Here is a 15,680-nt window from a genome sequence, read left to right on the forward strand (position 1 = left end):
CGACGGTGACCTTATCATGGTGTTGCACAGCATGCTCAAGTCGAGATGGGTATCACTGGGCTGAGGCTCACAGGCGATATGCATGCACGGTCCCTTGTTTCTAGGTGTGAGCCGAGCGGATGAGACCATCACTTCTTTACATCTTGAACTTGCCAACGGTCTGACGGGCGCTGGGGCGTAGTTGTTCAAGATAATTGGGGCAATATCGCCGTCATGAGAAACAATGAGTCCGTTGCACCAAACGGCACATCTTGCCGTCCTTGGTGGAAATGATAATTGGAAGCCTGGTGATATAAGTGTTGGGTTACCTCCCCGTTGCTGTGGTCAGTTATGAAGTTGGCAGCTCTTTCACTTGAACCCAGGATTACCTACCGCCGCTGTCATCTATCACCTACACTTCGACTATGTTTGCTCACATCTTCCTCTTCTTGGTGCTGGGGTTGAGCTTCGTGGTGGCTGATGTCGCGGATATAGAAACATGTTTGTTCCACCTATACTCAGTCGATGCCAGTTGCAGCAACAACCTCACAGTTGGCCAATTACCAGGTGGCCAACTTCAGGGAAGCAAACTCACAGAGTCAGCAACATGGTTCCGGTTGTTTGATGGTCGTCTTCTAGACCACGCCCTACGGGGGTGCTGGTGGGCTCGTACAGTTGTCCCTGTCCACTGTCCTGTCCTTGCTCTGTTCCAGCTAATCTCTTGTTCATTCTTCTAGCCGTCTCGACAGTCTTGGTCTGTGACGTTGCCTTCTCCGACGTGGAAGAACCCGACATGCTTTTCTCTGTCAACACGCACGGCGATGCCCAGGTTCTCAGTTACAATGGAACATTTTCCTTTTTCGCCTGCCGATCTGGCCGCTACGACAAGGTGAACTACTACCTCGAGCAGCCGGATGCCACGTGCCCGCAAGTCTTCCTTCACGTCGACCCCGATATGTCATGTTTTGATGAGCCGTTTCTCACTATGACAACCACACCCGCGCTTCATTTCTCAACGCCAGTCCCCTCTGCCACAGAGAGTACCAGTACGGACGATTTGTTGAGTACGGCGTACTATACTGAGACAGTCGGCGAGTCAACTTCGACAGCTCACGATACAGAATCTCCCGCCACTTACGACACAGACGGTCCCCAGGTTACTACGTTGATCTTCCAAACCACCACACCTACATTAACCATCACGGTAAACGAACCCCTCCCAACCTCAGACTCCTACCCCCCACCTTTCACCTTCCCACTTACATCATCCATCCGCCCCCAATACCACTCCCTCAGCACCCTCCTCTCCCCTCCCCTCCCATCCCTGACCGCCCCCTCCATCAACCTCACAGCCTTGCCTCCCACGAGCTTCCCATCCCTCTCCATCCCCAAACCCTTCACAACAGGCTTCTTCTCCTGGACAAACTCCTCTTTCCCCTCCACCCTCAAAACTAAAACCCTCAGCCCGGGCGTTTATGGTAGCGGAAGGGGTTCTTCTCTGAGCATGCAGACACCAACGATGTATTACGGCACGGCGGGGTTCAGCCGTCCACCCAGAACTCCTACCCCGTCATACGAACCAATGCCTTTGGTGACGACGTTGATTTTTCATACGGCACGGGAGGAGGGTGAGGGAAGTGTTACTATCGGGCCGGTGGTGGAGACCTTTACGGTGACGGCGGAGAGGGGGGTGGTGGTTACCTTTGCTGTGGAGGTTGAGCGTTAAGGGGGGGAAGTTTGTTAAAGGTGCAAAGATGAGAGAGGAAGGAGGAAAGGCAAAGGAAGAAAAAGGAAGATTTAGTGTAATGGTAGTAATAATAGTACAGGGAAGAGGCTGTTTGGACTTGGCTTGAAAAGGGGTTGTAAAGTGTTGCTTGGTGGCTATAAGTTAGGGCAGGTGTGCAAAGAGTGTCGCGTAGTTAAACTTGTCGTTGAACGATTAACTAAGCGGGTCCTTTGAACCCATCATTTTCAAGTAGAAATTGGGTGTCTTTTGCAGTTCGAGAAAGAATGCAGGATAACCAACCAGTAAGAGAGTAAAAAGCAAAGCAACCAAAACATACAACACCGGGGATTCCCCAGTGGTCACCCACCTGAGTACTGGTCCGGCGGTCAGCTGTTTGACTAGGGGAGAGCGGACGGGATCCCGTATTTTCAGCTGCCTATGGTCGTATGTGATCGTTATGGTTAAGATTTAATATTATGTAGGGAATGAGGATGAGAAAATAGGGTTTCACCAGGAGACAGTCTGAGAGAGAATGACAAATTCCCCTAGAGAGGTATTTGGAATTGACCAACGAGCACCGATGCCGAACAGGTATTTCGACGGATCGGGAAGCGATTAAGATTTTCGGAAAAGCGATGATGCAACTGAGCGCGAGCAGCCCCTCATTCACCCCACTAACACACCCCCTATCTACCTATCTTCATGTGTAACAAGAGCTCCCATCACATCATCCCAAGCCTTTCTGTCGCGGTCTAATTCTTAATTCTATAAAAGCCTCGTTCACTACCCATCGTCCGTTCGTGACTGTCACTCATCAATTCTCAACTTCACAAACAAAGTAAACCACCAAGATGGCCCTCCCACCCAAATTCAACGCCCACCGCCTCACCTTCTCCTCCTCACTAACCTCAGCCCCTGAACCAAAGCACACCATCGAGCTCTTCCTCGACTACGTCTGCCCTTTCTCAGCCAGTCAGTCCCCCCTCAACCCATCCCCCCCAAAGCATACACTCACTCCCCCTACCAGAACTCTTCAACAATCTCTACAACAACATCATCCCCAAACTCATCTCCCCCAACCCCTCCCTCTCCTCCAAAGTCGACTTCATCATCCGTCAACAAATCCAACCCTGGCACCCCTCCTCCACCCTCGTCCACGAAGCCGCTCTCGCCGTCCTCCAACTAACCAACTCCCCCGCCAAATTCTACCAGTTCTCCTCCACCCTTTTCGCCCACCAAAAATCCTACTTTGATATCTCCCTCGTGAACGAAACCCGCAACCAGACCTACCGCCGCCTCGCCAAGCTCGCCTCGGACACCATCTCTGACCTGGACGAGGAAGCCGTCTACAACCTCCTCGCCATCCCCTCCCAACCGGGCGAGGACGGCGCCCTCAACGCAGGCAACGCCGTCACAAACGACGTGAAGCTGATCACCAAAATCAACAGACTTCTCGGTGTTCACGTCACGCCTACTGTAATCTTCAATGGCGTTGTAGCGAATGAGATTTCGAGTGGGTGGACTGAGGAGCAGTGGAAGGAGTGGTTGGACAAGAATATTGTTTAGCTTAGGAGAGAGAGCATGCACTAAAAAGACTAAAAAAAAAAAAGGTTGATACTGATGCTATGCAGAATGTGAAAAAAAAGAGACGGACAATCTGTCTCATGCTACCATCCCTTTAACCGCTCCAAAGTGACTAAAACTATTCCTTCTCTATATGTGGAAACTGCCGTGCAACAAACAAAGACTTCAAGGGAAAAAAAAGAAAAACCCATCATAACTCTTTCTAGACATTGGTTTGTTCTTGTCAGTTGATCAAAAAGGAAAAGAAAAAAAAGAGAGAGAAGTGGATTATGTACAAATACGCCGCCGTCCCCCCCTAATCCCACCCACCATCCCATACATCATAATCCGACAATCTATTTACAATCTATCCAACTTTCTCCTCTCGTTTCTCGTCCTCTTCTGCAGCTTCTTGTACTTCTTCTTCTTCATCCGCAACTTCCTCTGCCTCTTCACACTAATGGCCTGCATGGCCCGGTCCTGCAGCCGTCTCGACTCGTCATACTTCAGCTGGCGCAGCGCCATCCTCTCCAGAAACGTTCTCGGCTGAACGCCGCCCTGCTCCGCACTGTCGATGAGCTCCGGGCTGTGCGCAACAACCTTGTACTGCCCGTCCGCCTCCACCGTCTCCTCGATCGTGACCATGGCCTTGTACACCCTCGTCTGGGGCTCCTCGCTCGCTTCCAGCGTCGTGCCGGCAAGCTCGTCGACAAGAGCATCAACGGCGGCGGCAGCGCCATCGGCCATTGGCTTGGGTGCCGGAGGCGGCGCATAAGGCAGGAACTGGCCCGCCATGGAGTTGAGCTGAAAATAGACGTTGCTCTCGCCGCTCATCTCAAACGGGGCGCCGTCGGCGCGCCTCGGCGACTCTCCGGTTTCCTGAATCTCTTGCTGCATCCGCTCCTGCTGTTTAAAGACACTAGTGTTGGCTTCATCATCATTCAACTTGGAGAGGGGATGTTTTTCAAGGTCATGTACCGTTTGTGACAGGGTCGACAGGACGTCAGACACCCTGTGATGCGGCGAGCGGGTGTTGAAGATCTCGGCAAAGGCATCCTCGGTCACCGTCTTGGGGAGGAGCTGTGTGACGGAGATGGGCCGGTGGAGGGCGAAGAAGGTGGACAGGGCGAGGGCTAGATAGAGGGGTAAGCAAGAGATGTGAGTGATATTGGGGAGGATACGAACCCTCGTCCTTGATGTGCTTGGTGCTGGGGACGCTGGGGAGCTGGGGGCCGGCGTCCTTGGCCTTTCTTTTGCGCTTCTCGCCGGTCGTCTTGGAGTTGCCCGAGGCGGGCACGGAGGGCCGGGCGGCGAAATCGCGGGCGCCGTCATCCGGGCTTGAGGGTTTTGAGGACGAGTACCGGCGCTGGTGGAGACCATTGGCCTTGTAGGCAGCTTTGGGAGCCGACGCAGTCAGGGAGGAAACCACCGTCACAGGCGACTGGGGAGCCGCAGACGCAACAGCCCGTCGCACTGATAACGGCAGCATGGTTGGCGAGGTGGTGGCGGCTGGTTCTGGGGTGAGAACAAAACTCGCAAGGGTCCTCTTCAGAGATGCCCGCTCACAAAGGCTGGCTGCTTTCTGAAAAGGACAGCGAGAGACGACGTCGAGGTGTCGAGATGTCGAGATGTCGGGAGGTGGCGGGTGGTGCGCTGTCAAAGGCAGACGCTATCCAGGTTTGCAGTCACGTTTGACGATGACCTGCCAGAGGGATGGAAAGCCTTGTTGGTGGCTCCGGCTCGGCTTGCTTCTTCTCTCGGGCGCTATTTGCCGTGATCGCCTGATGGTCTGTGCGGCTTCAAACGTCTCGTCTCGATTGGTACCTGGAGTCCGCATTGGGTAATAACCGGGGCATCAAGAAAGGGAAGCTGTCTCTCCCTCACCCAGCTCCTTACACCGACCCTAACTGCCTTTCGTCCATGCAGGGAAACACAGAAACGTGGGTTTTACATGGCCCCTGACGGAAGTGCAAATGGCATTGAAATACCAGCCATGGATGTTGAGAACAACAGGTAAGCAATACCGCATATACTCAATCGAACCAAAATTGCCCGCGCCTGCCACTATACCTACAGTGAAATGGTGAGAAAACACACAAAACAACCACAACACCACAAATATACCCTCAGCAGGTCTCTGAATGAACACATCTGCGTGACAGTGGCTCGCTCGCAGGCCGCACTTCACGTAGGACAAAGAAAAGACTCTGTGGGCTCGCAGGCCACACAATAAGCACCGGATTGGCCTGATTAGAGGGCCAGAATTGCCTGCATACGCGCAAGGCACAAAATACGAAGAAAATAAAGTCGATGTCTTGTCTGAAATAGAATGTCCGAAGCAGACCGCTTATATACATGACCCTTGACCCCCCGAATCCTCCGAGAGCCCTACTTCCTTACTTATACCCTCAGGCCTGTGGCCGCACCCCAAACCAACATACGGCAAACGTATCTCACAAAGCACTTACCCGGCACTACCTAGTGCCTGCTTGGTACCTACTTAGCGCTTATCTAATACTATACGAAATATCTACTTAATAGAGCAGAGTGCTGCAAAGCTCTGCATCTATCATTATAGTAGATAAAATAGCTCTGATTTTATATTTAGGGTATTAAAATCCTATAAATGCCTAGTATAATTTGTGGGGCAATCGACCCACAATAAACCACACTTTCCGTAGCGCCGGTAGCCGAATTCGCCTTATTTTGTATAGCCGTGACCTGTGGCCTATATTGTATGCAGAATACCATGAAGCTGGATATCGTTATTTCGCTGCTTTGACAGTAAACATCGTTGGATATCTTGGTGTCCCGGTGAAGGCGGACAGGATGGTTATGCAGCGAGGTTTCTCTGAGTAGTTCATCCACCCATGCATCATTATTGTTGCTCCTCGAATAGGATAAATTGAAACTCGTAATTGATGGCGTGATGAGCAATAGGAAACCTGAAAACAGCTCGAAACATGACCTTGGGAGGATGAATGAATGTAATTTCGGACAGTGCCAGGTGCAAAGGGGCAGATAATACATGGTGGGGTGCATGTTGAACTGGGTAAAGTAACGATGGTGACTGAAGATGAATTACGTTAATGTCTGGTGAAGGAGAGGTTTCTGGTTTGACCAACCCAAAGTCCTGTTCAAGTGTCGTGTTTCTTTCCAGCACCCAGGTGTGGGAAAGAAAGACGGGGCATTGCGACTTTCCCAGACTTTGATGCTGAAGCTGGAACTTTCAAGAGCTTCTCAAGCTGTCAACCTTGAAGCTTCCCAGTATGTAAACGATAACCCAAAGTGTTGCTGGTTGGTGGGGCACTGGCAAAGGAGTGGCAGGAACGAATCCTAAAGGCGGAATTTGCAATTGGGCGCCAAGAAACGCATAGCTCAAGCACGTGACGCTGGGCCCCGGTGCGCAGCTCTGGCAAATTGGCCCGGGCCTTCCCGAGCTTGCCTTGGAAGTGAGGCAAAATCACTGCTGCATAAGTCTGTTTTTTGAGGTTGAGGACATTTTCTTCAACCGCCCTTCCACCCCCCCGACACACACCCATCCGCGTCCATGGCGTCCCGGAGACTTGCTCTGAACCTCGCCCAGGGCCTGCGTGGCCGCTCTGGAGGTCTTTCTGTCCCCATCAGACGAGGCCTTGCGACACCTCACTCGCCCGCCCTCAAGACCCAGACGACGACACTCAAGAATGGCCTGACTGTGAGCTTCCCCCTGGCCCTCCCGTCCGCCCGTCCACAGCCTGGCCGCCATGACGTCGTGCCAATTGGTCCTTCCTGAGCTTGTTACAGCTTCATATACTGACTGCAACTCTTTCCCACCCCGCAGGTCGCAACCCAGTACTCTCCCTATGCGCAGACCTCGACGGTCGGCATGTGGATCGATGCCGGCTCCCGCGCCGAGACCGACGAGACCAACGGCACTGCCCACTTCCTCGAGCACTTGGCCTTCAAAGTACGGTAATCCGGGCTCGCCCTTTGCCGTTCCCGGCTAACATGAATACACTTGGGCAGGGCACATCGAAGCGGACTCAGCAGCAGCTGGAGCTTGAAATTGAGAACATGGGCGCCCACCTCAACGCTTATACCTCGGTTTGTTGCCGTCTATTCTATTCCGGATACCTTCGTCGAAGCTAATTCCCGAGTGTAGCGCGAGAACACCGTCTACTTCGCCAGGGCCCTGAACGAAGACGTTCCTCAGTGCGTCGATATCCTCCAGGACATTCTCCAAAACTCTAAGCTTGAGGAGTCGGCTATTGAGCGGGAACGTGATGTCATTCTCCGTGAGTCGGAGGAGGTTGAGAAGCAGTTGGAGGAAGTTGTCTTCGATCACCTGCACGCCACCGCTTACCAGCAACAACCCCTCGGCCGCACCATCCTCGGCCCCCGCGAGAACATCCGTGACATCACCAGGACCGAGCTTACCAACTACATCAAGAACAACTACACTGCCGACCGCATGGTTCTTGTCGGAGCTGGTGGTGTTCCCCACGAGCAGCTCGTCGAGATGGCTGACAAGTACTTTGCTGGTCTCCCCTCCAAGAGCCCCGAGTCCGCCGCCTACCTCCTGTCCAAGAAGAAGGCCGATTTCATCGGCTCCGATGTCAGAATCCGCGACGACACTATCCCCACCGCCAACATCGCCATTGCCGTTGAGGGCGTCAGCTGGAACGACCCCGACTACTTCACTGCCCTCGTCACCCAGGCTATTGTCGGCAACTATGACAAGGCTCTTGGCAACGCTCCTCACCAGGGCAGCAAGCTCAGCGGCATCGTTCACAAGAATGATCTTGCCACCAGCTACATGAGCTTCTCCACCAGCTATAGCGACACTGGGTACGGACCGTTTTGCTATGTTGTGTGTGAAGGTTGACTTGATACTAATACGTCTCTAGTCTCTGGGGCATCTACATGGTCACCGACAATCTCGCCAACGTCGATGATCTTGTTCACTTCTCCCTCCGCGAGTGGACCCGCCTCTGCGGCAACGTCACCCCCGCCGAGGTTGAGCGCGCCAAGGCCCAGCTCAAGGCCTCCATCCTCCTGTCCCTCGACGGCACCAGCGCCGTTGCCGAGGACATTGGTCGGCAAATCGTCAACACTGGCCGCCGCATGAGCCCCGGCGAGATCGAGCGCGTCATTGATGCCATCACGGAGAAGGATGTCATGGAGTTTGCCAACAAGAAGATCTGGGATCAGGACATTGCGATCAGCGCTGTCGGCAGCATCGAGGGTCTGTTTGACTACGCCAGAATCAGAGCCGACATGAGCAGAAACTTTTAGACAGCCCCCTTGAGTTGAAAAAAGAGAGCAAGTAAATAAATCTGATGGGGAGTACGAAGAGCAGATGGTGTTTTTTTTTTGCTTCTCCGACAGTCTTACAAGGGGCGTGTCTGTGTGATGAGTGTGGTGTTTGTAAAACGGGGACGCCGACGGATTGAAAAAATCACAGTGTATTATAATTCGGTGGTTTGTCTGTTTCAAGCTAGTCCGCCAAAAGGAAGAGAAGGCAAATGACAAGGGGAGGGGTGAATGGGTGAAAGGGAAGGGGAAGAGACCTATGAATTGTACTGTAGAGAGAGGGGTTCTGGGTAGACATAGAGCCAATCGACGCTGCTTCTTTGCTTAAGCCTGACCATCTTGCTGAATGAAAACGTGGGGGTTTGGTGAGGGAGTCCAGATGATGGTGTGTTTGATGGATGTGCAGGGCATTTGTTTGTGAGTGGGGGGTGGGTTATCTGATGGGACGTGAAGTCAATAGGGGTAAGGTGGTGGTGGTTGTTATTTGTGTATCCTGGGTGATCATGCGTGGTGGTTGTGTCTTTTTTTGTAAGGGAAGTCGAGATGGTTGTTGGCTGATGAGTGGGTGGTTGGATGAAGTTTGGGTGAGTTGGGGGTTCCGTCGTTTGTCTGCAAACTTTGTGAATGTGAGAGGGTGAGCAGTTTGGGGTTGAAAGTGAGGTATGATATGGAGAGACGGAAAAGATTCTATGTACGTGCGATGGTGTGGCGGATTCCACATTCCAATATTTGTTGCGTAGTTGTGCTCTTGTGTCGGAGAGAGATAGTTTTTCTGATGGGAACGGTTCTGGTGATGAGAATATGGGCTTGTTTAGCTGGGTGACTAGGTACGTAGGATGATGGCGACGGCTAGGGTTCTCTTGTGTTATGTTGGAGACTATAACGGATAGGCCAACCTCAAGGTGGCGGATGAGATTGAACGCCCATAAAGCTGCTGAACTACTGTGGTATATCCCCCTGATAGGTAATGCAGGTGAGCTCACCCATATACCCACCTATCGATAATGCATCTTGAGACACAAACACTCTATAAAAGGTTCCTCAACACTCCCGCCTACGTACACCCATACAACATGCTCTCAAATCTTGAGGCCGAAAGGGAATGTAGAGGAGATGTGTTTATGGTCTTCATATCTCGTGCGAAATATGCGTGTTACAACTCTGCTCCCTAAGGCAAACAGATACGCGGTAGGTGCCCTTTATGAACACTTGATACCTAATCATATCACATACCAGTGGCGTTAAAGAATAACAAGAAATGGGCTTGATTGATTCCTCATGAAACGTTCATCCAATTTCCTTGTTTCCAATGACAGGTACCAACTCCACTAAGCCCTGACTGGCTGACATGATACTACACTTCTCGAGCTGATGAATGAATCACCTTCGATGAGCTCAGCATAACCATCATTGTCGGGATCGCTCATAACCCTGATGAGCGAGGCAAAAAAATGCCTGAACCATGTCCCCGTGAAAACGAGAAGAGCCATATGGATTAGTAAACTTTGGTGATGATGAGGTGATAAGGCCCAGACCGAACTCGGTGTTGGAGCGAAAGGCAAGGTGGCAGTGTAGTAGCAATGGAGATAGACATTGGAAGATCATCTTGGATGCGGGTGGGATGTTAACGGTCATGAGAGCGGCACGTGCATCTGAATGTACCTACCGACCTGCACGACGGGAGCAGGCGGAGGGTAGCAGAGTTCTCGAACGGTGGTGTGATCTGAGATGTATAGGTCTTTTGCTTTTACGGTCCCTAATAGGCATACTATATATATAAGGTTTGGTTTTGTGAAGGCAGTTACACAAAGTCCCAGTCAGTTTAATGATATACCGCCTGTTTAGACAGCCGCCGTAAAGTTCAAGTGCGACCTAGGCATGTGTGATTGATTCGCTTCTTGTGCTCCGTTTCACCGTCTCATTAACGGCCGTGGTCAACCACGCGGCCGGGTACAACGAATGCAACTTCAACCGATTGACTCGACGGCCGTGCAAGTTTCAAAAGGTTCGCTGTTTCGACAAGCCGAGAAATTGCCTTGCTGTTCTCGGCTTGACGGAGGTGACGTCGGTGCCGGCTTGCCCGGGATCGGGTGTCGTATCCAGCAACAAAGAAAACTACACACACGCGTCCCTGCATCACTTCGCCCCGTCACTACTACAAGGCTGATCGGGGCGGTGAAAAAGCCGGAAGCTTCCAGGTTGTTGGTGGTAGCTTGTGGTCCGCTGGTAGGGCTTCACTTCTCCGTCCCTAGTCTTGGAGCTTGACAAATTCTTGAATCCTTGTCGCTCCCACAGACATTTCGGGGTTTGGAGGGGTTCTTTGATGCTGACGTTATGCCCCGCAGCTCGACGTGACACTCCGGTCTCGTACATATATCGCCCGCAGATGTGTTCGGGCTGTATGTAGGTAAAACGCTAAAAACACGACTTGGCTGCTTGACGCGTATTATCGATACTGTGCTTGTTGTTATTGTTTCTAAAGTATTCACCACTCACACAAGGGACAGGAGAGGTGGTGGCAGTGGTCGAGGGCCACGGCTAGAGACTGGGCAACCGCAGCTGGCCTTGCCACCTCATCCTGGTGAGGCGTTCATCTTGAGACGTAGTGGGGATAAATAGTATCAATTTCTAGGAAATTTCTACAAAAAAAAGCTATAAAAGAGCAATAGTTGGAACATCATGATGAATAAGATAAAAGATTCATGAAAATGACATCGATTTTGCACTTCCTGCATCATTGCCAAGCCGTCCATGTCAGATCAAGTCAGCAGGGATCAGACGATCGGCTTTGCAGATAGAAAAGTGGATCCGGCTTGGCAGATAACGAAGCTGTGGAGACCCCACCTCTCCGCCTTTCTATCGAAGCCCAAGCGTGCCGCCAACGATCTCGGAAGACGCCTTTGAGAATAAAAGATCGATTACCGTACGATACCGATGGATATGGACACGGAAATGCCGCGGTTCATCCGACCATGCGGACGGCCATCTCCCACGCGAGCTTCCCGTTACTGGCCCGTCCAAGGGAAAATATATTGCTGCCCGTTCTTGGCTGCCAAATTGGCCGCGGCCAACTCTACTCGAGACCAAGAGACCAAGACCAACTGTCCAAACCAAGAATTCGTCGCGGCTGCCATTGGCGCTACCTGACTGGGCGGGTGGCTTTCTCAGGCGCGCCGATCGAGTGCCCGTATCGAGGGTTTTGCCCATGATCATGCAGCGCAGCGTCGGCCCTTGGCTTGTCTTTCTGCTTGCAGCATAGATAGAAACAAACTCTACTCGTTGGAAAGGAGCAGCAGTTGCGTCGTCAGCAAGAAGACTTGGTGATGCCGCCGTCCAATGCGACAGCTAACTTGGCTGATAATATTGCAGGGAGCAATACCTTGATATCAAGCCACATCTTAACCAGGCGCCCCGGCACCTAACAGTTAGTGTCCTGCGACAACGCTTACTGCTGTTATAACCGCCGAAGAATGGGCTCTGGATCAACGATTCAACGCACACACGCCGGCAGGGGGCGACAGTTCAATTCCGACTTTCATGATTCAGCGCAATTTGGGCTTCTCAGACTTTTCGAGGAGAGGGCGTGAATTGTCCGATAGTCCTTCATAAGAGAATGGCCACCACCAGATGTACCAGATAAAAGACGCAGCCGTCCTGCCGAGGCGTGGGTGAGGGCGTCTCAGACGAACAAAGCGAAGGGGTCAAATGGTAGAGGCGGGAAGCAAAGCCGTAATTCGAATAACCGGGAAAAGGTCTAGAGCAGGTGGTATTTTCAAAAGTGAGGGATTGGAGCTGAACCAGTCTGCAAAGTTTCACTTGGAAATCCTCCGTACCTTAATTGTCCATGGATATCAGATTGTGCCATGCTCGGATCAAACCTGTGAATCGTGAGCTGTCTTCTTCTGTTCCTTCTGTACTGGCCCACAAACCTGAATTCTGTGAAATAAAAACGGCGAAAAAAGGTTGCTCCCGCATTCAGCGGATGACCAAGTTCCAGCTTCTTTTTCACCAACTCTTGTGAACCTGGAACCCGACGGCACCCCTGCCCTCCCCGCCGAAGGACCCGACCCACTTGGGATTAGCTTGCTGTGTCCACCATCAAGCACAGCCCTCCCGCCCCCCTCTCCTGCCTCAAACAGCGAGACATCCCCCCAACCCTAGCGCCCATCTCTCGCCTCGACTCCGCTTCCATCCTTTAACATAGCGGTTCGCTCCAACCAACCCTTCCCTTCCTCTTCCACCCCGATTGCCTTTAACCGTATCCCTTCTCCACTCATTCGCACGCAGCACACAGTGTTCGCCGGCCCTTTGAGGGAGTTCACCTTTGACGCAGCTCGAGCGGACTTCTGCTTCCGACCGCGAATGAAGCAGAGCCGTTGCATCCTCGAGGGGTAATCTGTCGACGACAACACGGGCGCATCTGCTCGCCGCCAGCAATCTGCGATGCTGATGGCCGTCGTGCACCCTTGAAGTTCACCACAGCGCCACTGAGCCTTCACCTTCATATCATCTCGTCTCGTCCCGTCTCTCCCAAGATGGCCTTCATTGATCCTGCCTTGGTGTTGCAAGGCGTTCGGATAGTTGCCAGACAAGCAACCGAGACCGTGGTATCGACCGCATTGTCATCAACAATCAACCCATCGCCCACCACGGACATCACCAACTCACCAACGGACTCGCCCACCGTCCAACCCTCTTTGACCTCTCCCACATCATCGACCTCACCCGAAGTGACTCCGAGTCCGTCTCCGCAGCCATCGCCGGGAGGTAACAATTCCTCGCCGTTGCTGTTTTTTGTAGCGCTGGGCTTTGGTGTCGTCTTCACCAATCTCTGGTAAGCAGGAGAGAAAGGCGATGAGAAATATCTGAACATGGGTGTCTAACGAAGAGGCAGGATTATCGTTGGGGTCAAGTACTGCTTCAGATACAATGCCCGTAACCGTCAAATGCGGATGAATGAAGATGGCGAACCAATCAACATGGAGAACATGCCTCGCCCGCATCGTCGTCGGCGCGAAAAGAAATTGATGACCATCGATGAGGTCAACGAAAAATTTCCGATGCTCAAGTACAAGACGTGGGTTGCAAGCCGAGCGCAAGAAGGACTACCTACCCGCGGCGGTGTTTCAAGCCCCAGTCGCCCAAACAGTGTCCGCGATGCCGAAGGTGTGATTTCCGAGCTTCCTAATAAGGAGCGCATGTCTACCGAGGAGCGACCAACAACGAGCGCAACCGCACCAGCAGCAGAAACGACAGCGAAAAGGGAAACGGCCGCAACTCCCGAGTCAACGACGGCGGCTGCCCAGACCGAGAAGCCCGGAAAACATGCTTCAAAGGAAAGCACCTCGAGTTCGATAGGTGGGCCTCAGCCAAGGATATCCACGGATAGGGAACGGGATGGGGGCAATGATGGAGTTCGGGATGCTGATGCCGGAACTCTCCATAAAGCGTCGACCCAAGGCGCACATGATGACGATGAGGAAGATGATGAGCACATTGATGCTGCCATCCCACCCGAATGCATGGGGACCTCGGGAGACACGTGTGCTATTTGCATCGACACTCTCGAAGACGACGATGACGTGCGCGGCTTGACTTGTGGCCATGCTTTCCACGCTGTTTGCTTGGACCCGTGGCTCACGAGCAGGAGGGCATGCTGCCCATTGTGCAAGGCTGATTATTACACTCCCAAGCCACGACCTCCAGGCGCTGAGAGTCCCGACGGGGCCACGGTGATCGCCATCAGTCTCGTTGATTCGCGCTCGAACCGGATGAACATGCCCAATCGGCCACGGCGCACCTTCTTTGGTCTTCTGGGCTCTGACAACCGGAGCGAGAGAGAAATGTATGCCAGTAACAGACATAGGCATGATAACCGAACACGATCCTCCCGTGCTCGCGATAACAGGCCAGGGAACAGGACTCGTGTGCCAACGAGTCCTGCTCCAGTGTCGGAGAGCCAGGCTAGCAGCGGCGGTTGGTTCTCCAACATGAGAACAGCTATTTCGAGACTTCCAAGAGGGCGGCAGCAAAACACCGACAGCCAGACTACCCCACCAGCATCGGGGGCCAACCCGGCTGTGACACCATCCCAGCTTGAAGCTGGAGTACAGAGATCATGATCTTCAGCCCATCTTGGAGGGGAGGGGAACTGTGTGCTCATGACATCGCTGTTCCCCGCATCTATTGATACCCGTATTTCCCACCATGTATATGTAATTTTCTGATGCCGTCATAAGGACTGCTTGGGAGTCGCAATTCGCCCATTTCACCAGCCTCTAAAAGTTCCAGTATTGGTGACTCGTTATCGGATTCTTGCAGTTTATCTCGCAAGCACTTGCGTCTGATAAAGTGGCGGTAATCCCTGAGGCATCAAGAGAAAAATTAGCCGGTAACGAAGTGGGCGACAGACTCAGGCATTTGAGCGCCAGGAAGAGGGTAGAAGAGAAGAGCAGGAGAGCGTTGAGCACTAAGCTGCTGGCTGGGATATTGGCTGTTGTACCTTTCGATTAGTCTGTTTTTCTTCTTTCTCTCGATCTGGCTTTCACTGTCGGTTTGTTTATTATGGGATGTTTGTTTGCGGGTTGCGTCCCCCTTTGTTTTCCTCCCCACATTTGGATTTGCATAGCACCCCTCATCATATTTGGCTTTTTTGTTTCGAAGGACAACGCGAGAGGAGGTTACACTTGACACACACGACTCACAACTCTCTACTACAATGGAAGCAAGGGACAAGCATGGAGTTTACTTGGGATTTGGTTTTGTGTTTTTTTGCTCATGGGTTGGGCAGGGAATGTAAGCGGGATTGGACGGGATGAAATGGGATAGGGGTGGCGGTTACAACGTGTATATGTTTGCGAAATGGGGAGGGGGTTTGCTGAAAGGACTTTTTGGAGGGCTTGCCATGTAGTGGAATTTGAACCAGATGAAGCACACGCGAACAAGAATGGTTCAGCTGTTGTTGATGTGATCATTGTGTGGTGTCTATTGCTATGCTCGCTGTGGATCATCCAGTGTATATACCATCTGAAATTGAAGGCCAGAAAAGACCATCTGGGCTGCTGCTCAACTTGAAGCTACTTCCAGTGATATGCTTCAAACCATCTTTCATATAGCC

At 52.3% G+C, this 15,680-nt stretch overlaps 5 protein-coding genes across 5 annotated transcripts; 4 read left to right on the forward strand and 1 right to left on the reverse strand.

The window, feature by feature from the left end:
• Window positions 1-404: 404 nt before the first annotated feature.
• QC761_106490 (uncharacterized protein) lies at window positions 405-2,017 on the forward strand (the record flags this gene model as incomplete). Its single annotated transcript, XM_062873913.1, has 2 exons — window positions 405-648; window positions 717-2,017. 2 exons carry the CDS (start codon window positions 405-407, stop codon window positions 1,703-1,705), a joined length of 1,233 nt encoding a protein of 410 aa, XP_062737003.1. The 3' UTR covers window positions 1,706-2,017.
• Window positions 2,018-2,338: 321 nt separating this feature from the next.
• Window positions 2,339-3,306, forward strand: QC761_106500 (uncharacterized protein). The gene is made up of 2 exons (XM_062873914.1): window positions 2,339-2,677; window positions 2,733-3,306. The coding sequence occupies exons 1-2, from the start codon at window positions 2,557-2,559 to the stop codon at window positions 3,269-3,271; spliced, it is 660 nt and encodes a 219-aa protein (XP_062737004.1). The 5' UTR covers window positions 2,339-2,556; the 3' UTR covers window positions 3,272-3,306.
• Window positions 3,307-3,482: 176 nt separating this feature from the next.
• Window positions 3,483-5,166, reverse strand: QC761_106510 (uncharacterized protein). Its single transcript, XM_062873915.1, has 3 exons — window positions 4,454-5,166; window positions 4,247-4,401; window positions 3,483-4,174 (listed from the first exon to the last, which is right to left on the reverse strand). The coding sequence occupies exons 1-3, from the start codon at window positions 4,755-4,757 to the stop codon at window positions 3,629-3,631; spliced, it is 1,005 nt and encodes a 334-aa protein (XP_062737005.1). The 5' UTR covers window positions 4,758-5,166; the 3' UTR covers window positions 3,483-3,628.
• Window positions 5,167-6,714: 1,548 nt separating this feature from the next.
• Window positions 6,715-8,930, forward strand: MAS1 (Mitochondrial-processing peptidase subunit beta). The gene is made up of 5 exons (XM_062873916.1): window positions 6,715-6,965; window positions 7,092-7,217; window positions 7,277-7,354; window positions 7,413-8,098; window positions 8,158-8,930. The coding sequence occupies exons 1-5, from the start codon at window positions 6,819-6,821 to the stop codon at window positions 8,543-8,545; spliced, it is 1,425 nt and encodes a 474-aa protein (XP_062737006.1). The 5' UTR covers window positions 6,715-6,818; the 3' UTR covers window positions 8,546-8,930.
• Window positions 8,931-11,240: 2,310 nt separating this feature from the next.
• On the forward strand, window positions 11,241-15,494 carry QC761_106530 (uncharacterized protein). Its single transcript, XM_062873917.1, has 2 exons — window positions 11,241-13,397; window positions 13,458-15,494. The coding sequence occupies exons 1-2, from the start codon at window positions 13,099-13,101 to the stop codon at window positions 14,683-14,685; spliced, it is 1,527 nt and encodes a 508-aa protein (XP_062737007.1). The 5' UTR covers window positions 11,241-13,098; the 3' UTR covers window positions 14,686-15,494.
• Window positions 15,495-15,680: the final 186 nt, after the last annotated feature.

This window comes from Podospora bellae-mahoneyi (genome assembly GCF_035222275.1).
Source record: "Podospora bellae-mahoneyi strain CBS 112042 chromosome 1 map unlocalized CBS112042p_1, whole genome shotgun sequence".
NCBI classification, from domain to species: domain Eukaryota; kingdom Fungi; phylum Ascomycota; class Sordariomycetes; order Sordariales; family Podosporaceae; genus Podospora; species Podospora bellae-mahoneyi.

Coding starts and splice junctions, on each gene's coding strand:
- QC761_106510 (XM_062873915.1), bottom strand. CDS start 4,757: ATGCTGCCGTTATCAGTGCGACGGGCTGTTGCGTCTGCGGCTCCCCAG. Junction 4,402..4,453: donor CAAGCACATCAAGGACGAGG/GTTCGTATCCTC, acceptor CCCTCTATCTAG/CCCTCGCCCTGTCCACCTTC. Junction 4,175..4,246: donor TGTCGACCCTGTCACAAACG/GTACATGACCTT, acceptor GTCTTTAAACAG/CAGGAGCGGATGCAGCAAGA.
- MAS1 (XM_062873916.1), top strand. CDS start 6,819: ATGGCGTCCCGGAGACTTGCTCTGAACCTCGCCCAGGGCCTGCGTGGC. Junction 6,966..7,091: donor CACTCAAGAATGGCCTGACT/GTGAGCTTCCCC, acceptor CCCACCCCGCAG/GTCGCAACCCAGTACTCTCC. Junction 8,099..8,157: donor ACCAGCTATAGCGACACTGG/GTACGGACCGTT, acceptor ATACGTCTCTAG/TCTCTGGGGCATCTACATGG.
- QC761_106500 (XM_062873914.1), top strand. CDS start 2,557: ATGGCCCTCCCACCCAAATTCAACGCCCACCGCCTCACCTTCTCCTCC. Junction 2,678..2,732: donor CGTCTGCCCTTTCTCAGCCA/GTCAGTCCCCCC, acceptor TCCCCCTACCAG/AACTCTTCAACAATCTCTAC.
- QC761_106530 (XM_062873917.1), top strand. CDS start 13,099: ATGGCCTTCATTGATCCTGCCTTGGTGTTGCAAGGCGTTCGGATAGTT. Junction 13,398..13,457: donor GTCGTCTTCACCAATCTCTG/GTAAGCAGGAGA, acceptor ACGAAGAGGCAG/GATTATCGTTGGGGTCAAGT.